The sequence below is a fragment of the Macaca fascicularis genome, chromosome 1 (assembly GCF_037993035.2).
Source record: "Macaca fascicularis isolate 582-1 chromosome 1, T2T-MFA8v1.1".
Classification (NCBI taxonomy): domain Eukaryota; kingdom Metazoa; phylum Chordata; class Mammalia; order Primates; family Cercopithecidae; genus Macaca; species Macaca fascicularis.
Window position 1 is genome coordinate 233318569 of NC_088375.1, and position 25818 is coordinate 233344386.

At 57.2% G+C, this 25818-nt stretch overlaps 1 protein-coding gene across 3 annotated transcripts; it reads right to left on the reverse strand.

Annotated features, from left to right (window-relative positions):
- Positions 1–389: 389 nt before the first annotated feature.
- LOC135968433 (ATPase family AAA domain-containing protein 3C-like) lies at positions 390–16933 on the reverse strand. Of its 3 annotated transcripts, XM_065535163.1 has the most exons (13): positions 16856–16933; positions 15487–15566; positions 15183–15252; positions 14942–15070; positions 13265–13420; positions 12569–12625; positions 12176–12301; positions 11701–11825; positions 10797–10848; positions 8796–8869; positions 7402–7569; positions 5789–5897; positions 390–651 (listed from the first exon to the last, which is right to left on the reverse strand). In XM_065535163.1, the coding sequence occupies exons 1-13, from the start codon at positions 16928–16930 to the stop codon at positions 511–513; spliced, it is 1362 nt and encodes a 453-aa protein (XP_065391235.1). In that variant the 5' UTR covers positions 16931–16933; the 3' UTR covers positions 390–510. The 3 variants fall into 3 exon arrangements, with proteins under 3 accessions (XP_065391235.1, XP_073879831.1, XP_065391239.1); XM_074023730.1 differs by lacking the exon at positions 14942–15070; XM_065535167.1 differs by lacking the exon at positions 12176–12301.
- Between the last annotated feature and the right edge of the window lie 8885 nt (positions 16934–25818).

Below are 25818 nucleotides of genomic sequence, written 5' to 3' on the forward strand. Positions count from 1 at the left end.
GAGAATCCATCATGGGCCACCGCGCCCGGCCCCATCAAGGTTTTCAGGGACTAGCTGGAAAGCAGGGGCAGGGGAAGGCGCAGGGGCGGCGAGGCACGCAGTCCGGGCCATCGCCTGTTTGAAACCGCTGTGTCTTGTTTGCCCTGCACTTCGTGGAGAGAGGCAAAGGGGCACCCCCGTCTCCACAGCTGCAGGATGGAGCGCGAGCAGCCGGTCCCGGGTGGCATTCAGGCAGCCAACCCCGCTGTGGCAGGCACCTCATGTGAAGCCCACCCTTCTGTGCCTAAATTCTCCAGAAAGCTCCAGCCTGTCTTTTCTATCACCTTTGACCCCAGAAGGACACTAGGGGACCCCAAACCCCGCACCACATCAGCCAATAGACACAGCGCTGTGGCACCTGTGGGAGTTTATTAGGGGGAGCATTTCCTAAACGTGCAGGGACCGGAAAAGCAGGGGTGGGAGGGGTCCGCAGCCAGGCTCCGTGACGTGTGGTCTCACCGCGGACTCAGGTTAAGGGGTGCTGGTCCATGAGGACAGGCCCTCCCTCTTCAGCCAGCGCATTTTCTTCTGGTGCTGCTCGACAAAGTCTTCAACATGGGCATCCAACATGGCCTCGGTGAGGACCCCATCCTCGGAGGCATACGCCGTGTCCTAGTGAGGAGAGAGGGAGCTGAGGGAGGCCACCATGGGAACCCCCCACCCGTAACACACTCCAGGACCCCGAGGTGGGGAGGGTCCAAACCCGGGGCACCAGGACGGCCTCAGGGTGAAACACAGGCTTCCGGCACCTCGGCAGAGCCCAGCATGCGTGTGGACACCGGGAGCAGCCCCTACAGTGCCACAGCCCTGCCTGCGTCCTCAACACTGCAGTTTCTCAGTGACTTTCTAATAACAGAAAGCCCGAGGACGAGCCCCACTGACTGCAGACCCAGGGCAGCTCCCAAGAGGCAGGAGGGAATTGCAGACCCTCTGCGTGTCTCAGCCGTGGCCAGGCAGTGCGCCCGGGTCACAGTGCACCACAGATCCTCAGACCCTCACCTTCATAGGCCTCCACAGCAGAGGCAGCCACTGCCCAACCTCGGGGCACATAGGTGCTAGCATCAAGATCACCCGTGCCTCCACCTCCCTGTCCTGGGCACAGGACTTGGCATCCAGCACGCGGAGGCTGGAGCTGCTGGGACTGTGGCCCTTGGTGTTGCTTCAAGCACCTCAGGTGCAGCCCTTCTGCCATGGACAGGTCGCTCTCCATCCCAGTCCCAGTGAAAGGCGTGGAGTCCCCAAGGGAAGTCACCCATGGGTCAGGGTGAAGGTTTGGGCACCCCCACTGGGCACCGTGCTTGGGAGTGCACCAGGACGCCTGGAGGAAGCACAGGGCAGGGGATGCTTCCCGGACAGCTGAGGGGGTCCCTCACCCCATCCCGGCTGTGCCTCCCAGAGGCAGGATTCATCTCACAGGGTAAAGGGGCAGCAGCACACCATCCTCCCACAACACGGCTGCCATGACGGGACCTGCCATGGGGATGACCACGTGGTGCCCGTCCCCACTGGCAGCGCCCACCCCTCGCCAAGAGCCACTGTGTGGGGAGACACTGACTGCAGCTGGACCACCACTGTGCGTCAGGGGCCCAGGACTGCTCAGCATCATTTTTGGTCTTGAGCCGACCCAAGAGAGTTCAAACAGGTGCAGGAACCCTCAGGGTGCACCCGAGTGGCTGCACCTCACCCAGGGCCCAGTGGAGGAAAGGGGATGAGCAGATGCTCATGGGGCCACGCCACCAGGAAGCACGGGACCTGGCAGAGCCCACCAGAAGTGGCAGCTAAATGTCACGTGGCCTCCTGGGTGGGATTCTGGGCAAGACCCAGTCCCAGGTGGGGCCAACAGTGACACATGACGTTCACTACGTGGCAAGGCCCCGGGCCCGGGAGCTCTCTGTGCTACCTTTGCAATTTTTCTGGGAACCTAAAGTCTTCAAGCTGTAAAAGTTGAAACACAAGACCTGGACCTGATGTCTTCACGTGTCAATTCACAAAACATTAAGAAGAATCAGCAGCACACCTCAAACTCTTGGACAAATTGAAGAACATTTCCTCACTCATCCTAGGAGGCCAGCATTACCCTGATATCAAACCCAGACAAAGACACCACAAGAAAAATGACAGGCCAATATCCCTGATGAGCATCACTGGGAAAGTCCTCAACAAAATGCCAGCAGAACGAATTCAGCAGTACACTAAAAGGACTCTATACCCTGACTAAGCAGGATTTTTTTTTTTTTTTTTTTTTTTGAGACGGAGTCTCGCTCTGTCACCCAGGCTGGAGTGCAGTGGCCGCATCTCAGCTCACTGCAAGCTCCGCCTTTCGGGTTCACGCCATTCTCCTGCCTCAGCCTCCTGAGTAGCTGGGACTACAGGCGCCCGCCACCTCGCCCGGCTAGTTTTTTGTATTTTTTAGTAGAGACGGGGTTTCACCAGGTTAGACAGGATGGTCTCGATCTCCTGACCTTGTGATCCGCCCATCTCGGCCTCCCAAAGTGCTGGGATTACAGGCTTGAGCCACCGCGCCCAGCCGACCAAGCAGGATTTATTCCTGGAATGCAACGATAGTTCAACATATGAAAATCAATGTTCCGCATATGAAATGTTCAACATACAAAAATCAATCGATATTAGCAGGGTGGAGGAAGGAAACCGCACGACTGTCTCAAGTGTTGCAGAAAAAGTATTCGACCAAATACAACACCTTTTTTTTTTTTTTGAGTTGGGGCCTCACTCTGTAGCCCAGGCATCTCAGCTCACTGCATGCTCCGCTTCCTGGGTTCACGCCATTCTTTTGCCCCAGCCTCCCAGGTAGCTGGGACTACAGGCACCTGCCACCATGCCCAGCTGATGTTTTATATTTATAGTACAAACAGGGTTTCACTGTGTTAGCCAGGATGGTATCGATCTCCTGACCTCGTGATCCACCCACCTTGGCCTCCCAAAGTGCTGGGATTACAGGCGTGAGTCACCGTGCCTGGCCACTTTTTTTTTTTTTGGAGACAATTTTGCTGTTCTTGCCCAGGCTGGAGTGCAAATGGCGCGATCTCGGCTCACTGGAACCTCTGGCCTGCCGCATTCACGCGGTTCTCCTGTCTCACCTTCCCGAGTAGCTGGGATGACGGGCATGCACCACCATGCCCAACTAAGTTTGTATTTGTAGGAGAGATGGGGTTTCTTCACGTTGGTCAGGCTGGCCTCGAACTGCCGACCTCAGGTGATCCACCTGCCTCACACTTTTATGATAAAAACACTCACCAAACCAAGAATTGAAGGATACACCCTAAACACAATGAAGGCCACACATCACAAGCCCATAGGTGACATACTCAGTGGTGAAAAACAAAGCTTTTCCTCTGAGGTAAGGAACCAGGCAAGAATGCTTTACCGCTTCTATTCCACACACCACTGGAAGCTCTGGACAGTGCAATTAGACAAGAAAAAGAAAAGTCATCCAAACTGAAAGGGAAAGGTAAAAATCACCTGTTCTCAGATGACATAATCTTATATGTAGAAAATCCTAGAATCCATATTGGAAGAAAAAATGCCGTGACATCAGCAAACTTACAGGATACAAAATCAACAGCAAAGAAAGCTGCAGTTCTCCATCCCAACAGTGAATAATGTGAATGGGGAATTATGAAACCGTTTCCATTTACAACAGCAGCGGCAAGAATAAAATGCTTGGAAATTCACTTAACCAAGAGGGTGAAAGACTTGTACAGTGAAAACTGGCTGGGCGCAGTGGCCCATGTCTGAATCCCAGCCCTTTGGGAGGCTGAGGCAGATGGATTACCTCATGTCAGGAGTTCAAGACCAACCTCGCCGGCATGGTGAATCATCGTCTCTACTAAAAATACAAAAATTAGCCGGGCGTGGTGGCACGTGCCTTTAATCCCAGCACTTTAGGAGGCTGAGGTGGGTGGATTGCCTGAGGTCAGAGGTTCGAGACCAGCCTGGCCAACATGGCGAAACCCCGTCTCTTAGTACAAAAATTAGCCGGGCATGGTGGCGCCTGCCTGGAATTCCAGCTCCTCAGGAGGCTGAGTCAGGAGAATCACGTTAACCCGGGAGGGGAACGTTGCAGTGAGCTGAGATCACAACACTGCACTCCAGCCTGGGCAGCAGAGCGAGACTCCATCTCGAAAACAAGAGAAAACCACAGAATATTGCTGAGAGACATCAAAGCGACATAGAGACTAAACGCGGTCCCTGTGAAAACCCAAATTATGTTTTACAAAAATAGGAAAACCACTCCTAAAATTCTTATGGAATCTCAAAGGATCCTGAATAGTCCAGGCTGGAATTCAATGGCACCATCTCAGCTCACTGCAACCTCCACCTCCCGGGTTCAAGCGATTCTCCTGCCTCACCCTCTCGAGTAGCTGAGAATACAGGCATGCGCCAATACCATGCCCGGCCAATTCTTGTATTTTTAGTAGAGGTGGGGCTCGACATGTTGGCCAGGCTGGTCTCGAACTCCTGGCCTCAAGTGATCCTCTCCCCTTGGCCTCTCAGCGTGCTGGGATTACAGGCGTGAGCCACCATGCCCGGCTCAAATTATTCTTATTTTTAAAGACAGGGTCTCGCTCTGTAACCCGGGCTGGAGTGCAGTGGCACAATCACAGCTCACTGTATTCTCTGCCTCCTGGACTCAAGCGATTCTCCCACCTCAGCCTCCCAAAGCAGCTGGCATTACAGGCGTGCACCATTAGGGCCGGCTAATTTTTTTATTTTTTGTAGAGATGGAGTCTCCCCTTGCTTTCCAGGCTGGTCCTGAACTCCTGGCTTCAAATAATCTGGCTGACTTGACCTCCCCAAATGCTGGGAACACAAATGTCAGCCAACACCACGCCCGGTCTCTGTTTGCTTAGTTGTGGAAACAGACCTGGTCTCAAGTGGAGACGGCCTGGAACACAGACCTCAGCTGACCCACAAGGATGGGGTTTGAGATCTGAGGCTCTTTGTCACAGCGGCATAACTGACTAATACAGCCCATATAGTCCCCAGCTCCAACATTCAAATCAAGGTAACTGGCTACTTCATGAACCTGTCACACGTGAAAGTGCTGCTAGGTTGAGTGACCAGGTTGTCACAGACTCTGCAGACCCCAGAGGCAGCGATGCCTGTGCATGGCCTTGGTGCCTTCTACAGACCTGGTTATGCTTCTCTAGCAACCCCCAAAGATCAAAGCTTTCTGGATGGCCACGCCCACACTGCTCTGAGTCCCGGCTCCCCATCCCTACAGCAGCCACGGAGCTGCAGGAGGGGGTCCTCCAAGGAGCAGCCGGCTGTGGGACAATCAGAGGTCACTCCTGCCCATGTGTCTGAGCCCGTCAAGCAGGACCAAGGCAACGGACGTGGTCCGGGAAACACAACATCCCTCCAGCCCCACCACCAAACTCAGGCGGGGCCTGTCCCGATGACCATTCACACCAGGGGGTGCCCGTCTGCCAAGGTGAGCATCGAAAGCCTCCCGCCCCACCTGGCAGAGCCCGGATACTAGGATGCCGGACGGGCTTCCTGACCTATGACCGTCAGCCACGGACATGCCCCACACTTCCCAGGGCAGGAGCAGGGGCGCGCCAGTGTGTGGAGTGGCCGACTGGGGCGAGTGCCCCGTGTCACGTCTGTGCACTGAAAACCCCTCAACAGGAGCTGCTGTGTGACACTGGTGCTGGGACAGGCACAACCGGCCGTCTCCACAGGAGTTGGGCTCCTGTCTGGGTGGGTGCGCCCGAGCCCCACTCACCTGCCAGGACTGAGCCAGCTGTGCGATCTCCCGGGCCGACATGCCCTTCGTCAGCTCAGCGATCTCCTCGCACTTCCTCCCATAGTCAAACTGGGCCAGCTTCAGGCGCCTGGGGAAGGAGTTCCCAAGTGGGCCGGCCAAGGCAGCGGCTCCCACACCACGAGGTGGGGGCCGGAAGACAGGCAGCCAGGCAGGCACCCATGCCAGATGTCCCCTTGGGAGGGACTCTTCCTGTGACAGCCAAACTCCGCCCTCTCCCTGATGCAAACCAGGTCTGGGCTGAGCAGGGAGGTGGTGGCTGCTGTGGGGCCTGGAGATGGCTGCACCCCCTCTTCACACCAGCCCTGCCCTCACCTGCCCACTCAGCACCCACAGGGCTCATGGCCGTTACAGTGGCAGTGGCAGAGCCCTGAATTCCAGCAAAAGCATCTCCCTGGAGGTCATAGAAGCCAAGTCACTGTGCCAGGTCTATGAGCAGCCGTGGGAGTGGGAGAGCCCAGGGCAGGGGAGGGCCAAAGGGAAACTGAGGCCGGGACAGCTGGGCTAGCATGAAGCAGGCAGCCACGGAGCGGTTGGCAGGGGGAACCAGGCTCTCTCTGGAACAGAGCGGCTTTTGCTGTCACTGGAGAGAGCAGGAATTTAGGTCAGGTGGACAGAAGGACTCAGAAACCTGGGACCTGGGGACGCCAAGAGGTGGAGCAGCCACTGCTCATCTGGAGTGTTCCTGAGGCAGCCGGCGTGCAGCCCCAGGGCCTGTCATCACCTGGAGGGCTCTGCCCGCCGTGCCTGCTGCACCCACCGCCAGCGACAGGGAGCCTGAAGGCCTCAGGGCACAAGTGCAGCCGGAGCCGCGCCCCACACCATGAGGCTCCAGGGCCAGGCGTGGCAGCTGGAGGAAGGCCAGGCCAGCAGCCAGCAGGGGACCATGAGGATCCTCTCCAGTCCCAACACGGGGCTCTCATGAGGAGCGTCTCCCTCAAATCCCAACATGGGGGTCTCAGAGCAACACTCCACGTCACCTCCCCGCACTGCCAGGGCCTGAGGGTGGTCGGGCACAGTGGCTGGCATCTGTAATCCCTGCACTGTAGGAGGCCAAGGCGGGCAGATCACCCGAGGTCAGGGTTTCGAGACCACCCTGGCCAACATGGTGAAACTGCATCTCTACAAAAAGGCGAAAAGCAGTGGGGCGTGGTGGCAGGCACCTATAATCGCAGCTACTCAGGAGGCTGAGGCAGGAGAATCGCGTGAACCCAGGAGGCGGAGGTTGCAGTCAGCTGAGATCGTGCCACTGCACTCCAGCCTGGGGCACAGAGCAAGACTTTGTCTCAAAAACAAAAAGTTGAAGGTTTGTAAGTGATGGTGGGCTCTGCCCCCCAAACCCGAGGAGACACCACCAGGCTGTTCTCAGGTGGGGATGAGGAAAGGGTGGTGGCACATCCCTGGGTGCAGCCTCTGGGACCCTTGGGGCCCACAGGGCTCCTGTGCGAAACCGCAAAGCAGGGAGGCGGTGCCACCCCGGAGACTGGGCCTGCTGTGTGCGTCCGGAGAGCAGGGCCGGGGGTGGGCCCAGAGCGAGGGTCCCTGGACAGGGGTGGGTGAGGGGAGACACTTACTGCTTTCCTTCTGTTGCCGGCATAAGAACATACTTGTCAAGATACATTCTCAGCAGGCGCTCCCGCTCCTCCGGCCCGGGCGGGTCGAAGTAAAACATCACGTCGATGCGGTCGTGGATGTCCGGGTGTAACTGCTTGGGGTCGCGGCTGGCCAGGACCAGCATGAATCTGCGGAGCAGGGATGGGGAAGGAAATGCTGGGGCTGCCGGCCAAGCTGTCCCGAGGGGAACGCGGGCTCCTTAGTCCCTTCAGGGGGACTTTCCCGGAGAATCTAAAGCGGCAGCTTGTGAGCACAGGAAACATCGGGAGGACGTGGCACAGCCTTGGTCACCGCCGACCCCACCACGCCCAGCTGTCCCCCTGGTCACCGCCGGCCCCACCACGCCCAGCTGTCCCCCCGCCCGGCTACCTGGGCCTCTGTTCTCATCCCGTGTGGCGCTTCCCCGCTGACCCTCACCCAGCGTGATAGGCAGCGTCGGGACCACCACTCCTCCTGCTGCCTGAGCCCTGCCGTGCTGGGAGCAGGGATGCGGGACCCAGAGTCCATGTCAAGAGTGGCCACACGAGCCAGGAGCAGGACCTTGGGGGCCCGGGTGCAGCGGAGGCTCACCAGGGCCCCAGCCCTGCCTCTCTGGGAAGGACCTGAGCCAGGGCTCCAGGGAGCGTCTACCGGCAGCAGCTGAGCCAGCGAGCCCAACACGCCTGAAGACTCGGCCACGGCCGACCGGCAGGACTTGATTCTCCGTGTGACACGTGACTGGGGCTGGAGGGGCCCAGGAGACCAAGAAAACTCAAAATAAGGGGATTTGAAAGGGGCTAGGGAGCCTGGCCATGGGGCTATCCACCTACTGGGGACCTCTGGGTAGCAGCTCACAGAGGACGCGCAATGTGAGGAGGGCCCCAGGCCTGGAGGGAGCAACCCTGTCCAGCATCTGGGCGGGGGGGCCAAGGCCCCAGGCTCCGCCCAAACACACAGGACCTGCTCGTGCCCAGCTTCCCGTGGGAGCAAACGTGTCTCCATCTCCCACCCCAGGGCACCCACAGCCTCCAATGGAGGCCCCAGCAGAGCCTCAGACAATCAGACCGCCTCCCTTGCCGGCACAGGACCGCGGAAACCCAGGGGCAGAGGGACGTGCAAGCTGGGGCGGCATCGCACAGGGCCGTGAGGACTGGACTGACCCCGGCTCTGCCCAGGAGGCCCCCGCATGTTCCTCAGTGACGCCCCATGCTGTCCTGAGCTGGGACGTTCCTAGGGGACATCCGAGGTGGACACGTTGAGGCCACGGGTGCTGCCCAGCACTGTGATCCAGGGCCTCTGAGGTCCCTCGGTGGGAACCAAGGGCGACGGCTGCACAGCCCTACCCGGGGGCCCAGGACCCGAGGGGCCCCCTCACTTGTTGCTGCGTTGCCTCGTGTGGTTTAGGAAGGCGTTCTGGGCGACTCTGAGGTAGTAATTGCTCATCTCCTCCTGCAGAGAGAAGGTTCCAGCCTTAGGCACCAGGAGCAAAGCCTTGTAAACAGCCACAGCAGAAGGTCCCACAGGCCTCCCTCCTGCAGGGAGCAGGGACGCGGCGACACTTTCATGGATCTAAACTCAAAAGCCTGACCAGGGCCAGGGGCGGCGGCTCATGCATGTAGCCCAGCATTTGGGGAGCCTGAGGCGGGCAGATCACCTGAGGTAGGGAGTTTGAGGCCATCCTGGCCAACATGGTGAGACCCCGTCTCCACTAAAAATACAAAAATCAGCCAGGCGCGGTGGCACACCTGTGGTCTCAGCTACGTGGGAGGCTGAAGCAGGAGAATCACTTCAACCCGGGAGGCAGAGGTTGCAGCGAGCCAAAATTGCACGGCTGCACTCCAGCATGGGCGACAGAGTGAGACTCTGTCTCAAAAACAAAAACAAAAACAAAAACAAACAAACCCCTGACTGGGCATGGGGGCTCACGTCTGTAATCCCAGAACTTCACAAGGTCAAGGCGGGAGCATCTCTTATACCTCAGAAGTTTGAGCCCAGCCTGGGTAACAAGGGGAAAGTCCATGTCTACTAACATTACAAAAAAACAGCTGGGCGCGGTGGCTCACGCCTATAATCCCAGCACTTTGGGAGGCCGAGGTGGGCGGATCACGAGGTCAGGAGATCGAGGCCATCCTGGCTAACACTGTGAAACCCCGTCTCTACAAAAATACAAAAAATTAGCCGGGCGAGGTGACAGGAGCCTGTAGTCCCAGCTACTTGGGAGGCTGAGGCAGGAGAATGCCATGAACCCGGGAGGCGGAGCTTGCAGTGAGCTGAGATTGCGCCGCTGTACTTTAGTCTGGGTGACAGAGCGAGGCTCCGTCTCAAAAAAAAAAAAAAATATTAGCCAGGACCAGGCACAGTGGCTCACGCCTGTAATCCCAGCAGTTTGGGAGGCTGAGGTGGGCAGGTCACCTGAGGTCAGGAGTTTAGGACTAGCCTGACTGACATGGAGAAATCCCTTGTCTACAAAAAAAAATACAAAATGAACCGGGCGTGGTGGTACATGACTGTAATCCCAGCTACTTGGGAGGCTGAGGCAGGAGAATTGCTTGAACCCAGGGGGAGGAGGTTGCAGTGAGCCAAGATTGCGCCACGGCACTCCAGCCTGGGCGACAGAGAGCCTGTCTTAACATAGGAACTGTATGGCTGGGCGTGGTGGATCACGCATGTAATCTCAGCATTTCGGGAGGCCAGGCGGGGAGGTCATTTGAGGTCAGGAGTCCTCCACCAGCCTGACCAAAATGGTGAAACCCCATCTGTACTAAAAATACAAAAAATGCCTGTAATCCCAGCTACTCAGAGGGCTGAGGCAGGAGACTAGCTTGAACCCAGGAGGTGGAGGTTGTAGTGAGCCAAGATCGCGCCACTGCAGGCCAGCTAAAGGGATAGAGTGTGACTTTATCTCAAACAAATAAAAATAAAAATAGACCGGTGCAGTAATACCAGCACTTTGGGAGGCTGAGGCAGGTGCATCACGAGGTCAAGAGATCTAGACCATCATGGCCAACATGGTGAAACCCCATCTCTAGTAAAAATACAAAAATTAGCCGGGTATGGTGGCAGGTGCCTATAATCCCAGCTACTTGGGAGGATGAAGCAGGAGAATAGCTTCAACTAGAGGTTGCAGTGAGCTGAGATCGTGCCACTGAACTTCACTCCGACAAGAGACTGGAGACAACATCTCGAAACAAAACAAAACAACCCTCAAAAGCCAAACCTTAACTTTAAGCTGACCAAAAAAAAAAAAAAAAAATGCTGGTTTGAACTCAAAACTTAGAGAAAAAGGAATTGAGCCGTGGGCTGTGGCCTGGTCCAGGATGACGGACACACCCGCCCCACCACCCCCGGGGTCAGACAGAGGCTTAGTGACACTCACAGTGGCTGGCTTCCGAAGGAAGGCCTCCGCGTCGTCCATGAAGAGCAGGAAGCTGTGAAGGAGAGGGAGGCCAAGCACAGCGAGAGTGACACCCGGAGCGGCCCACAGCAGTGTCGGGCTGTGGCGGGATCAGGCCGAGCGGGCAGATCCCCAAGGGGTATAGCCTCTGCCCCACCAAGAGCCCTAAGTCCTGGGTCTGACAGAAGCCCATCAGCCTGGCCTCTGGGCAGCTGACCACGGCCCAGTGTCACAAGGCCTCGGGAAGCCAACGGCACAGAGGGGCGCCAGACTCTGCCCCGTAGGCTTCACCCCCACCCGGCCCAGTGCAGTGCTGGCGGCCGCTCAGTGTCCACACCAGGGGCAGGATCTTCTAAAGTGAAAGGTCAAAGGCCAGAGGGGAGGGTGCCAGCCATGAGGAATGTGGTGCCAATGGGGAGAGCTGAAGTCGCAAGGGTGTCCCAGCTATTAATCTATTAAACGGTGTGTGACTTTAATAGGCACACACCCTATTGTGTGCCATGCTGTCTTCAGCTAACTTCCAAATGGTTCTACCAAAAGGAGCCGGTGTCCACACCTGCACGCGTGTCAGAGGGAGGGCGGCCGTGGAGGTGGCGCCCCTGCAGCTGTGAAGACCCCTCTGCCCTTACACCCACCCACCTCCCTTCTGTCCTGAGCCAAGTATCCCACTGGCAGCCTCCGCACGCTGGGGGCCTCGTGGCCACCAGGGTCCACGCTCAGGGGACCTTCCCTCCGAGGGACCCTCCGCCGGGCCTCCTGCGTGGCCACAAGGACAGAGCTGCAGAAAGACCACGAGGTCCCGGAAAGCCACCTGGACCCCCTTCCCCGAAGGCAGCCTGCTGGGCCGCAGAGAAGGGCCTGTGTGCATGCTGTGGGGACGTCTCACCCGCGCCGGCTGGTATTGGCCCAGTCAAACAGCTCGTGCATGGCGGTCACGCCTTCCCGCCCCCTGAGGGCCAGGTCCTCGCCTGTCATGATGGCGTAGTCCATGCCCAAGTTTAGGGCGAGATTCTAGACGGGAAGAGTGAGGGGAGACAGAACAGATGTTCCCTCCACCTCGGCAAAGTGTGCACACTCCACCTGGAGCGTGGAGACCCTGCCGGGCCTCCCTGCCTGGAAGCCACAGCCTGGAAGCCACAGCCTAGAAGCCACAGCCTAGAAGCCACAGCCTGCCAAACAGGAGACGTCCCCTGCCTGGAAGATGGGAGGCGCTCTTACCCACACCAGCACGCTGACCCTACATGAGGGCGGGCAAAGGCCTAAGGGGAGTCCATTCCCCAGGTGACTGAGCCCCCCAGACACCTGCAGGCGGGTGAGACCCCATCGGCCCCTGGAACACCTGTGCAGCCAGGTGCTCTCACCTTGGCAACTAGCGTCTTCCCGGTGCCTGGCGGCCCGTACATCAGGACATTCCTATACAGGCCGTGGTTCTTCTGCGTGTTCCTTGTTGCTATGGCCATGTTGCGCACCTGCGCTTCCAGACTGGGCTGCCGGGGAAGACGGGGGCTTGGGGGACACACTCTGCGCCCAGGGAAGCCTCAGGGGCAGGGGCTGCAGCAATGCCCTGTTGTGGACTCCACTCCTCGGGGTGCCGCCCAGGTCACGGACAGCCTATCCCCGACAGGGGCAAAGCAGTCGCATCTCAGAAGCCGAAAGCTCCTGGGTGACTCCTCGAGTGCCAGCAAGGGCCGCAGCACGGCCCAGCTCCGGGGACCCCTCCCTGCACCTCCCCGGTCCCAGGCACACCGACTTACATGCAGCACAACACCCTCCAGCACGTCCTGGGGCCGACTGAGGAGCCGCCGGCTGACCTGCCGGAGGGGAAGGGGAAGCGCCATTGGGTCACCTGCCACAGCCACGGCACAGCCACCAACGCACAGACACGCTCAGTAACACACCGAAACGGAGCTGCCCCAAAGCACAGCCAGGACTGGCCAGGAGCTGGAACCCCATCCCACTGGGAGACTGGGTGACTGTTGCAGGGACTGGGGGCATTTTCCAGTTCCTTATTGGCTTTTATTTCATTACCCACCCACCGAGTGACCTGTGGAGACCCCACCACCCCCGTGTGGAGAGGGTGGCAGGCACCTCGGGGGCTGGCCAGTGGCGCGGCTCCCCAGGGAGGCCGCCAGACTCCATGGCCCGTAGCAGCTACCCCGACACACACCAGCACACTCAAGTCCCGGGACTTGCAAGGACCCCGATGTGCTCCCAGGCCCCATCAAGAGCCCCATCAAAAGCCCCGAGCAGGGGAGGGCAGATGGGGGAAGGGTCTCACTGATGCAGACCCCTAAGCTACAGCGAAAACCCAGGCATGAAGCCGCGTCCCGGTGCCCCTAGTGCGGTGAAGGGGAAGGGACAGGAGGGTGTGCACGGGCGGGTTCTCCTCATGGAGCAGAGGGGACTCAGCCAGGAACCGCACTCAGGGAGGGCCAGGCCGGCGCCGCTACCTGGAAGGGGTGCTGCAGCGCCTCCAGCACCGTGATGCGGGACTTCTCGCTCACCAGGGATGGCTTCCACAGCCGAGCCTCGATGAAGCGGGCCCCGGCGGCTCTCCCATTCTTGGCAGAGTAGACCCCGCCAGCCAGCAGCGTCAGCCCAACCACCTGCAGCAGAGACACCGCACTGGCGTGCCTGCCCCACCCTCCCTCCCTCCTAGAGCAGGAAATGCTCGGGGCTGCCCCACCCTCTCTCCGCCCAAGGGAGCAGCACAGGGCTGTGTGCTGGCAGCACAGGAACCCGAATTCCCGGCCCCGAATCCCACAGCCCCGCGGTTACAGGAGGCAGGCGGGGCCGTCACAGAGCCCTCACTCAGGGCCATTTTCTCTGCAACTGGCAGCATAAATCCTGCAAAGTCCCAGTCGCTGAGCAGGGCCCTGGGCAGACCCAGCCGGCTATGTCACAGGGCCACACCCTCTGTTACTTTCTTGGCCACTAAAATGGTACTTTATTCCTGGAAAACAAGGCTAACCCGAAATCGCTAACTTGTTTTAAAAATCAGTTACGCCGGCTGGGCATGGTAGCTCAGGCCTGCAATCCCAGCACTTTGGGAGGTCGAGGCAGCCGGATCACCTGAGGTTGGGAGTTGGAGACCAGCCTAACCCACACGGAGAAACCCCATTTCTACTAAAAATACAAAAAGTTAGCTGGGCATGATGGCACATGACTGTAATCTCAGCTACTTGGGAGGCTGAGGCAGGAGAATTGCTTGAACCCGAGAGGCAGAGGTTGCAGTGAGCTCAGACCGCGTCATCGCACTCAAGCCTGGGCCACAAGAGCGAAACTCCATCCCAAATAAAAAAAAAAAAAAAAGAAAGAAAAATCGTTTATGCCAGACCCGGTGGCCCATTCCTGTAATCCCAGCACTTTGGGAGACCAAGATGGGCAGATCACCTGAGGTCAGGAGTTCGTGACCAGCCTGGCCAACAGGGTGAAAACCCATCTTCACCAAAACAGAAAATTGCCCGGGCACAGCGACCTGCACCTAATCCTGGCAACAGGAGAGGCTGAGGCAGGAGGATGGCGTGAACCCTGGAGGCGGAGCTTGCAGTGAGCTGAGATGGTGCCACCGCACTCCAGCCTGGGGACACAGTGAGACACTGTCTCTAAATACAAACAGAAGTCAACGGTGCATTAAGTAGCTCCCTCGTGTCCTCACGTGACACCGTCTCACCAACACGGGCGGCAACACCACCTGCGACATTCAGCGGCACACTGGCGACGCCACAGGCAGGCGCTGCAGTCACAGCTCAGGGCGCCGGCACCACGGCGGAGCAAGTGCCCACTGCGTGCCAGGCACCTACTGTGTGCTGGGCAGCGGGGGAAGGAGGACGCAGTCGTGTGCGACGTGGTGTGCCACCACACTAGGCTGGCGCCTGCGCACAAAAAAGTGAGGCTGTAAACGAGAGCTTTCTGTGAACTTCAAACTCTCAGGGTTTTCTGAGGAATAAAGTTTTTGCAAAATGGAGTCAGGGTCACCTTCTGTTTTCTTTTTTTTTTTTGAGAAGGAGCCTGGCTCTGTCCCAAGGCTGGAGTGCAGTGGCAGGATCTCGGCTCACTACAACCTCCGCCTCCTGGGTTCAAGTGATTCTCCTGCCTCTGCCTCCTGAGAAGCGGGGATGACATACACGTGCCACATGTAGAGATGGGGTCTCACTGTGTGGCCGAGGCTGGAGACTGTGTTTTCTTCTCCCAGCTCGAGGAGCAGCCCCCACAAGCCCAATTTGGCTTGTTCCGTGCTGGGAGAGCTCCAGGGCCTGTGCAGAGCCAGCAGGGACATGACCCGGGGACAGGACCCGGGGTTCCAGGAGGCCCCCACAAGCTGCCCCACAGCCACCTGCCAGCCCTGCCCGGGACACGCGTGTTTACCGTGGCTGTCACTGCGTCCCGCTCTGTCACAAAGGCACGGAATCTTTCCCCAAACACGGTGACAGCCGTCCTGCGGGGAAAGCAGCGGTGTGACCAGGACGGACACGAAGATCCGAGCCACACAGCAAGAGCAGGTTGAGGGTGAGGCCCCGACACAGCGGCCCGATCCTGCCAGGACAGAGGGGCAGTGCCCCCACCAAGGAGCCAGCCTGGAGCAGCCAGGCCTGGGACACCTGGAGAGCGCCTAGGACCAGCAACACACACCTGCAGGGCCCCGTCTGCGGCTGGCCTGGGCAGCGCTCACCTGATGGACGCCAAGAAGGTCTGATGGTGTTTCTGCACCGACTCCTCCTGCTTCCGTAAGTTCTCCTCATTGACAAGTTGCTGAGAAGTCACAGAAAAAGAGAAAAGCCTTTAAAACCAAAAAAATGCTCAACACCAGTGCAGAGGTTGTGTCTGCCCCAGGACGGGAGGGCTCCAAGCGTCTCGGGCACCTGGGGCCCTGCAGATGCCACAGCCGGACACAGACACGGGTGACATCGGCCGGGACGGCAGTCGCTGAGGGGCTGCTTTCAGGAGCCCAAACTCCCCAGCGGCAGAAACAGCCCCCACTGCGGCTTCCCTGAGAAGGGCCACTGCGCGGCAGACCTCCCAACACCACCGCCCTGATTCACGCTGTGCTGAAGGAAGCCTCTGTCTTCTGCCAAGAAAACGTTGAAGCTACAGTGGCCACAACAGGCAACGCGTGAACCCCGCCTGTGAGCCTAGGACTGAGGGTGACGGGCCGGGCGCGGTAGCTCACACCTGTAATCCCAGCATTTTGGGAGACCGAGGCAGGTGGATCACTTGGGGTCAGGAGTTCAAGACTAGCCTGGTCAACATGGTGAAACCCCATCTGTACTAAAAATACAAAAAAGCAGCTGAGTATGGTGGCAGGTGCCTGTAATTCCAGCTACTCGGGAGGCTGAGGCAGGAGAATCGCTTGAACCCAGGAGGCGGAGGTTGCAGTGAGCTGAGATCATACCACAGCACTCCAGCCTGGGTGACAGAACGAGACTCCGTTTCAAAATAAATAAAATAAAAAAAATCCTGGCCGGGCGCGGTGGCTCAAGCCTGTAATCCCAGCACTTTGGGAGGCCGAGGCGGGCGGATCACAAGGTCAGGAGATCGAGACCACAGTGAAACCCCGTCTCTACTAAAAATACAAAAAAAAATTAGCCGGGCGCGGTGGCGGGCGCCTGTAGTCCCAGCTACTCAGGAGGCTGAGGCAGGAGAATGGCGTGAACCCAGGAGGCGGAGCTTGCAGTGAGCCGAGATCGCGCCACTGCACTCCAGCCTGGGCGACAGCGTGAGACTCCGTCTCAAAAAAAAAAAAAAAAAAAAAAAAAAAAAAAAAAAATCCTGCTGAGCTCAAAGAAATGAGGTGAGAATGTCAAGAAGACCCAGGCCCTCCAGACGACCAGACACCCTCACCAACACTGGTCCTCCCTCTCGGGTGGCACCGCAGCAGCGTCTCTCACCTCCCCTTGGAATGAGGCATCCAAGCCCTGCCCTGGGCCCCACTGCTGCCCATGTACACGCCCCTCACCCTACCCACGGGCAGTAGCCCACCAACCTCCACGCCCGAACCCCATGTGCACCCCGGCCTCCCCACACACACCGGCTCCACTCACTTTGAGCTTGGACTGTTGCTCCGGCTGCAACGTCGGCTCCTGCACCTGCACCAGATTCACGGTGTCCTTCGACATGGCCTGTGGGCGCAGAGGCACGGAGGGCAGGTGTTAGGATACACGGAGGACTGGGCAGGCATGCACACCAGCCAGGGGGCTTTCACACAGCCACACCTGGACCTCAAAGCCCCCAGCCCTGCCTGAAGGGGTGGCCTGCCCCTCCACACCTGTGGGTGTTTCTCGGTAGGTGGAACGAGAGACTTGAGGAAAGAAATGAGACACAGAGACAAAGTATAAAGAAAGAAAAAGTGGGCCCAGGGGACCGGCGCTCAGCATACACAGGACCCACCCCGGCACCTGTCTCTGAGTTCCCTCAGTATTTATTGATCATTATCTTTACCATCTTAGAAAAAGGGAAGTGGCAGGATAATAGGATCATCATAGGGAGAAGGTCAGCAGTAACACATATGAATAAAGATCTCTGTGACATAAGATTAAGGAAAAATGCCTTGATATGCATATGCAAACATCTCTAGAAATCTTTTCAGTGCATAAAGAGCAGCATTGCGCTAGCACGTCCCACCTTTCGCCCTAAGGCGGTTTTCTCCTTTCTCAGTAAACAGAACATACAATCGGGATTTACACCGAGATGTTCCATTGCCCAGGGACAGGCAGCAGACAGATGCTTTTCTCTATCTCAACTGCCAAGAGGCCTTCTTTCCTCTTATACTAATCCTCCTCAGCACAGACCCTTCATGGGTGTCAGGCTGGGGGAGGATCAGGTCTTTCCCTTCCCACGAGGCCATATTTCAGACTATCACATGGGGAGAAAGCTTGGACAATACCTAGCTTTCCTAGGCAGAGGTCCCTGCGACCTTTGGCAGTGTACGTGTCCCTGGGTTTGAGATTAAAAGAATGGTGATGACTTTTTTTTTTTTTTTTGAGACGGAGTCTCGCTCTGCCGCCCAGGCTGGAGTGCAGTGGCCGGATCTCAGCTCACTGCAAGCTCCGCCTCCCGGGTTCACGCTATTCTCCTGCCTCAGCCTCCCGAGTAGCTGGCACTACAGGCGCCTGCCACCTCGTCCGGCTAGTTTTTTGTATTTTTTAGTAGAGACGGGGTTTCACCGCACTAGCCAGGATGGTCTCCATCTCCTGACCTCATGATCCGCCCGTCTCAGCCTCCCAAAGTGCTGGGATTTCAGGCTTGAGCCACTTCTCCCGGCCTGGTGATGACTTTTCACAAGCATACTGCCTTGAGGCACTTGTTTAACAAAGCACACCCTGCACAGCCCAAAATCCTTTAAACCTTGAGTCACCACAGCACATGTCTCTTGCAAGGACAAGGTTGGGGGTAGGGTCACAGATTTACAGCATCTCAAATGCAGAACAAAATGGAGTCTCTTATGTCTACTTCTTTCTATATAGACACAGTGACAGTCTGATCTTTCTTTTCCCCACACTGCCTCACCATCCTCCTTCCCAGTCAGACCTGGCGTGACGAGGCCCCATCCCCAGCACAGAGGCTGGTGCATTTGTGGGGTTTTACCCCCCAGGGACGGTCTTGGAAGGCCATCCCACATGGACGGGAGGAGACTATTTCCCAATTCGACGTAAAGTCAGGCGATGGCTAAAGGGTCCTCTATTTTTTCACGTTACAAACGCTTTTCCTAAGCTTCCAATGGCTATTGTCATTGATCTGCTATCGGGCATGTGCAGGCAAGAACGGGAATCCATAAGAATCGGATACCAGCCAACACGCCCAGGGTGACGAGGGCAAGCGTACGACAACGTCCCCAGTTACATTTTGTTCCTAGTGGGGAACTCACAGGCCGACGTTTGGGTGTTCTGGGACAGAATTACGTATTCTCCGAGCTGCTGAGGCCTAAGCATCAGGTCTCAAAATTTTCTGGGATGACAGTTTTCCCATCACAAAATTTTATCATAAACATGTTTGGCCAGGCGTGGTGGCTCACACCCATAATCGCAGCACTTTGGGAGGCCAAGGCGGGCGGATGATGAGGTCAGGAGATGGAGACCATCCTGGCTAACAGGATGAAACCCCATCTCTACTGAAAATACAAAAAATCAGCCGGGCGTGGTGGTGGACGCTTGTAATCCCCGCTACTCGGGAGGCTAAGGCAGGAGGATGGTGACGTGACCTGGGAGGCGGAGTTTGCAGTGAGCCGAGAACGTGCCACTGCACTCCAACCTGGGCGACAGAGCGAGACTCCATCTCAAAGAAAAATAAAAGTACAGATTAAAAGAATGACAGAATATGCTGGTTTAGGTGTCAAGGATCCTCTTGGGCAAGGAATTTGTCACTAACAATTGGCCAGGTATTAACCACAAATTACAAAGGAAACAGAACTAGAAAAATAAGCCTATAAAAGAGATCATGAGACAGGAAAAAAAACATCTTAGGAAAGAGAAACACTGACAGGGAGAAAAGAGAAAGTGAGAGAGAGATAGAGTCAGAGAGAGAGAAAAGGATAGAAGTAGTAAAGGAAAAGCAATCTGCCCCATTCTTTTAAAAGCCAAGAGTAGGCCCGGCTTGGCAGCTCAGGCCTGGAATCCCAGCACTTTGGGAGTCCGAGGAGGGCGGATCACGGGGTCAGGAAATCGAGACCATCCTGGCTAACACGGTGAAACCCTGTCTCTACTAAAAATACAAAAAATTAGCCAGGCACGGTGGCAGGTGCCTGTAGTCCCAGCTACTAAGGAGGCTGAAGCAGGAGAATGGCATGAACCTGGAAGGCGGAGGTTGCAGTGAGCCGAGATTATGCCACTGCCCTCCAGCCTGGGCGACAGAACAAGACTCCATCTCAAAAAAAAAAAAAAAAAAAAAAGAAAGAAAGAAAGAAAGAAAAAGCCCGAGTAAATTTAAAACCTATACTTGAGGCGAGGAGTGGTGGCTCACACCTGTAATCCCAGCACTTCGGGAGGCTGAGGGGGGCAGATCACCTGAGGTCAGAAGTTCAAGTACAGCCTGGCCAACATGGTGAAACCCCGTCTCTACTAAAAATATAAAAGCTAGCCGGCCGTGGTGGTGGACGCCTGTAATCCTAGCTACGTGGAAGGCTGAGGCAGGAGGATCGTTTGAACCCGGGAGGCAAAGGTTACAGTGAGACAAGATGGTGCCACTACACTCCAGCATGGGCGACAGAGCGAGACTCTGCCTCAAAAAAAAAACAAATTCTATTCCAAACATCAGACATTATGTAAGAATACCACACTCCTTGACACCCACCCTCATCAGGGAAAGTAGAAACAACGAATCAGACTTTAAAGAACCACTTAAGGCCAGGTGCAGTGGCTCATGCCTATAATCCCAGCACTGTGGGAGGCCGAGGCAGGTGGATCTCAAGGTCAGGAGATCGAGACCATCCTGGCCAACGTGGTGAAATCTCTTTCTACCAAAAACACAAAAATTAGCCGCACATGATGGCATACACTTGTAGTCTCAACTACTCAGGAGGCTAAGGCAGAAGAATGGCATGAACCCAGGAGGCAGAGCTTGCAGTGAGCCAAGATCGCACCACTGTACTCCAGTCTGGGCGACACAGCAAGACTCCATCTCAAAAAAAAAAAAAGGCCAATCGGATTTAGATTGTGAGGTCTAACGCTGTCCAATAAGGGAACCACACAGCAGTAGGCACTACCTGCGTCAGGAATAAGAACCTTCCCCTCCCTTGTCCAAGCGCTCGCCATTGCTCCATCTATGAGACGCCCCCTTCTATAGAAATAAATTTCCTAGCTGAGAAAAGTGTACATTCGAGTGCTACTTCTTTTGCGACACCGAAAATTTACGTATAACACAGTGATCCGCTGAGATCTCGCCACTGCACTCCAGCCTGGGTGACAGCAGGACTCCGTCTCAAAAAAAAAAAGAAAGCTGGCTAGGCACGGTGTCTCAGGCCTGTAACAGAAACACTTTGGGAGGCTGAGGCAGGAGGATTGCTTGAGCCCAGGAGTTGGAGATCAGCCTGGGAAATCAAGAGACCCCGTCTCTATCAAAAAATAAAAAGAGGAGGAGGAGGAAAACCAAATGAGTTCCCCAGCCATAGCCAGACACCCCCCCCAACCCCCAAACCCCCCAATGGCCATCAGGAAGGGCTTAGTTTTATTTTTATTTTTATTTATTTATTATATATTTATTTATTTATTTATTTTGAGACGGAGTCTCGCTCTGTCCCCCAGACTGGAGTGCAGTGGAGTGATCTCGGATCACTGCAAGCTCCACTTCCCGGGTTCCCGCCATTCTCCTGCCTCAGCCTCCTGAGTAGCTGGGACTACAGGCCCCCGCCACCACACCCGGCTAATTTTTTGTATTTTTAGTAGAGACCGGGTTTCACCGTGTTAGCCAAGATGGTCTCCATCTCTTGACCTCGTGATCCGCCCGCCTTGGCCTCCCAAAGATTACAGATGTTAGCCATCGCGCCCAGCCAACAAATTTTTGCAATTAGTGGGCGTGGTGGTGCACGCCTCTGGGGGCTAACTAGGACCTAGTAGGGTATGGCTACTGGACAGGCTGAGGCAGGAGGATCACTTGAGCCTGGAAGGGCGAGGCTGCAATGAGCTATAATCACACCACTGCACTCCAACCTAGGCTCAGAGCAAGAATCCATCTCTAAAAGGAAAATGAGAGAGAGAGAAATGGAGAGAGTGGGCAGAGGTGAACCGCCTCCCTCCAAGCACTGCAGCTCCGAGGGCTCTGCTCTCTGACAGACCCGCTGCATGCCCAGGCTCCTCTTCTGTTTCCTACTTCCGCCAACACCCCACACCCTTCCTAAGGACACAAAGTGCAGAAAGCAGTTTATGTTTCATCCGCCAATATCAGGCTCTGCGCGATTGCACTGTGCTGTTTTGCCCTGCGATTCCCCGTGACCACCCCGCACCCCGCCCTGCGCCCAACGCAAAGGTTTCCTGTCTGAGAGAGTCCTCCAGCATTGAGGACCTGGAGGAGTGACCGTGCAGGTTCCAGGTGCAGCCTGGACCTTGAGCCAGGATAGGGACACAGTTGCCTCCGGAAGCCCGGGCCAGCGGGAACAGGGGCTGGAGTCCCAGGGTAGGCCCCGGCCAGGCAGTGGGTACCAGGCTCTGCTCCCAGAATTCAGGCAGCGAGTGTGGTTTCTGCCCTCTGCATCCCTGAGCGGACATCTGGGGACAGGGAGCTGCATGGCACGACAGGACTGTGGCCTCCCAGCGTGGCCCGTGGCCCCCTGTGACCCAGCCCCAGGGCATCCCAGGACCGAGGCTGCAGTGGCCGGCTGTGTGTCTTCCACGGACAATGCCTGGGCAGAAGCGAGCCCTCTTACACCTGAGAACAGTGTGGTAGGAAGTCACCGCTGGCCCCCACATCACTCTGCAGCCTCGTTCTTCTCGGGGGACCTGGCCTTCAGGAGGGAGGGGCTGCTGGAGCACAGGCAGCTGGTCCCGGGCAGCATTCAGACCCAGGCCCGGCCATGGCGGGCGCCTGATGTCAAGTGCACCACGCTGTGGTCAGTAAATTCTCCAGAAAGCTCCAGCCTCTGCCTCTTCTGTCACCTTTGACCCCAGGAGGAAGCTAGGAGGCCCCTGAAACCCCGCACAGCATCAGCAAATAGACACGGCAGTGAGGCAACTGTGGGACTTTATTAGCTAAACAGACACCACCTCCAGCCACAGGGCTCACGGTTCTCCATAGGGCTCCCTGAAACCGGTCAGCCCCTGCCAACACTCCTCAAAGTGCACTGATTCATGAGAGGCAAACGGAAGCGGCAGTGCCAGGCCGGCAGGGTGGCTCTGGTCTGCATTCCCAGCATTGTGGGAGGCCAAGGCAAGAGAATCCTTTGTGGTCAGGAGTTTGAGAACAGCCCGGGTAACATAGGAAGACCCCCATTCCTTAAAAAATTTTTGCCAGGAGTGGTGGCTCACACCTGTGATCCCAGCACTTTGGGAGGCCGAGGCGGTTGGATCACCTGAGGCAGGAATTCAAGACCAGCCTGACCAACATGGAGAAACCCCATCTCTACTAAAAATACAAAATTTAGCCGAGCGTGGTGGCACCTGTAATCACAGCTACTCAGGAGGCTGAGGCAGGAGAATCAGTTGAACCTGGTAGGCAGAGGTTGCAGTGAGCTGAGATCGCACCACCACACTCCTGCCTGGGTGACAGAACAAGACTCTGTCTCAAAAAAAAAGTAGCTGTGTGCAGGAAACACACAGCTACTGCCCTGGAGCTGATCGTCCTAAACTGTCCCCTCTGGCGGGAGGCTGTCATGTGGGCTGTGCCTCGGGGATTTGACTTGGTTTATTACTGTCACCATAGAAACAGGGCGGGAACCGGCTTCCCTAGGTGGTTCCCAGCAGCATGCCCCACGCGTGGCCACCCCACTTCCTAGAAATCTGGACTGAGACCCCAGGCCTCTGTCTGGCTTCTCACGAACAGCTCTCTCTGGAGAGTTTTTTTTTTTTTTTTTTTTTTTTTGAGACGGAGTCTCGCTCTGTCACCCAGGCTGGAGTGCGGTGGCCGGATCTCTGCTCACTGCAAGCTCCGCCTCCCGGGTTTACGCCATTCTCCTGCCTCAGCCTCCCGAGTAGCTGGGACTACAGGCGCCCGCCACCTCGCCCGGCTAGTTTTTTGTATTTTTTTAGTAGAGACGGGGTTTCACCGTGTTAGCCAGGATGGTCTCGATCTCCTGACCTCGTGATCCGCCCGTCTTGGCCTCCCAAAGTGCTGGGATTACAGGCTTGAGCCACCACGCCCGGCCGAGTTTCTTTTTTTATTTTCTTTTTTTCAGTTGGAGTCTCGCTTTGTTGCCCAGGTTGGAGTGCGGTGGTGGGAACTCGGCTCACTGCAACCTCCGCCCCTCCAGGTTTAAGCAATTCTCTGCTTCAGCCTCTGGAGTAGCTAGGATTACAGGCGCGTGCCACCACACCCGGCTAATTTTTTTGTATTTTTAGTAGAGACGGGGTTTCACCATGTTGGCCAGGCTGGTCTTGAACTCATGACCTCGTGATCCACCCGCCTTGGCCTCCCAAAGCGCTGAGATTACAGGCGTTAGCCACCGCGCCCGGCGTGTCTGCAGAGTTGCACATGCTGGAGAGCTGCTGCTCTGTCATCGCTCATGGAGGCATGGACCCGAATTTCAGCCCTCTCTGCCCTCCTTTCAGTGGCCAGCAATGGGCTGTCCAGCGAAGGACCTTGCACAGCCTATCAGGGACTGGTCTGGCACGCGGCCAGCGTGAAACCCTCAGGTTGGTTCTCTTCAGATGTGGGAGCAGCCTCCCTCCGGGATCTCCTCAAAGTGCCCAGGGCTCTCCCCAGCCCTGCCCGCCCCTGGCCTTCTGAACACCTGCCACGTGGATCACAATCTTGTCGCTCTTCTTGTCTCAACTAGAAGCAACCGCAGGATGGCCCTTCCTGATTTCCAGGTGCATGTCGAAAAGCGTGCAGTGGCCTCGTGACGTGGTCAGGCCCTTGGCAAGGAAGTCCTGGCAGGTGTCAGCCTCTGCACTGCACTCTGAGTGGACTGAATCGGGGCCAGGATTGTGTCAGGGGAGGTGGAGGAGCCACGGGACGGCAGGTTCACAGAGGCCTGGATGGAGCACTCCGGGGCCAGAGTTGTTTGCAGACTTGGTACAGATTCAAAAACTTCAAAATGCCTGGGGCTACATAAGGGACAGCACTTCCCAGAGGAGGGCCTCTAGAAGGGACATTCCTTGACACGGAGATGGAGGCGGCAGTGCCTTTCACCCTCTCTGGGAGGCCTTGTGCTGTGCTCGGCCTTGGTGCGCAGAGATGAGCAGAATGGAGGTAGAGCCTCTGCCAGACGGGTATGTGGGGAGCAGGGTTGTGGCCAGGGCCACCGATCTGCCCTCTCAGGATTGCAGAGCTGGAGCCCCTCCCAGCTTCTCATGTGAGTCTGAGTCGTCCACAGAAGCCACCGAGGCCATCAGGAATGAGCCCCTGGTGCCCCGCTGCCACCCACAAGGCACTCCGTGAGCTGGGCCTGGGCTCAGTGTGCAAGGGACATCTCCTCTCAGGTGACCGTGGGCTCAGATCTGCCATCACCCTGGAGAATGGGGTAGGGGGCAGGGGCTGCATGAAGGAAAGTCTACCCCTCGACAGGAGGTGGGACCAGAGACCCGAGCCTGAGACCCTGGCCACCTGCTGACCAGCAGTGCAGTTGTGAGCACGCCATCTGCAGTGACACGCACAGCCCCTGGGTCCTGCTCAGGCCTCCGTGGCCTGACTTGGGGGCTGTGTGGAGCTCAGGAGAAACCCAAAGTCCAGCCAGCTGGGCCCCCCCGCCAACAGACACCTCCTGAACACACAGGCAGGGGGGCCTCCTGTGTCTCACTTATAATCACACCGGAGGGCAAACTCTGCGTGGTGAGCCTGACCCCAGCCAGCCCCCCACGAATGGTCACCACACCCAGCTGGTGGGTGGTGCAGACTTGGGTGTCTGGTGGGGCCATGGGATGCACAGAGCTGGGTTCTCGGGAGACAGTGCCAAGGCCAGCTGTCCCAAAAGAGGCCCCTGGCACAACGCCCACCATGTCTGAGGGAGGGACTGAGACCACCTCAATGCTGCAGTTCCTGGGGTCACGTGAGTCCACCTAGGGAAAGGGGCAGTGGACCCCACGCAGTGCAGGGTGCGGCTTTGCCAGCAGAGGGAGCCCGCATGCGGCTGGGCCCAGGGCTATGGGTCATGGCAGAGGCTGTGGTGGGAATGGCCCTGCAGAGGCCCCAGCCCCCTTTTCCTCTGCATTCCAGCCATCTGCCCTGGGCCCAGCCCCACGGGAAGGGGGCCCAGCCTCTCTGAATAAAAGGTGCATAGGGGGACCAACGAGGCCTGGCACTGGGAGGGGACAGCTCCACCTCCTCTCCCCGGACACCCCAAAGGGCGGAGGAGAACTTCACAAGCTGTCCTGTCCGTGGCTGCTGTTTGTGGAGGAGGAAAGCATCCTGAGGAGACTGCAGG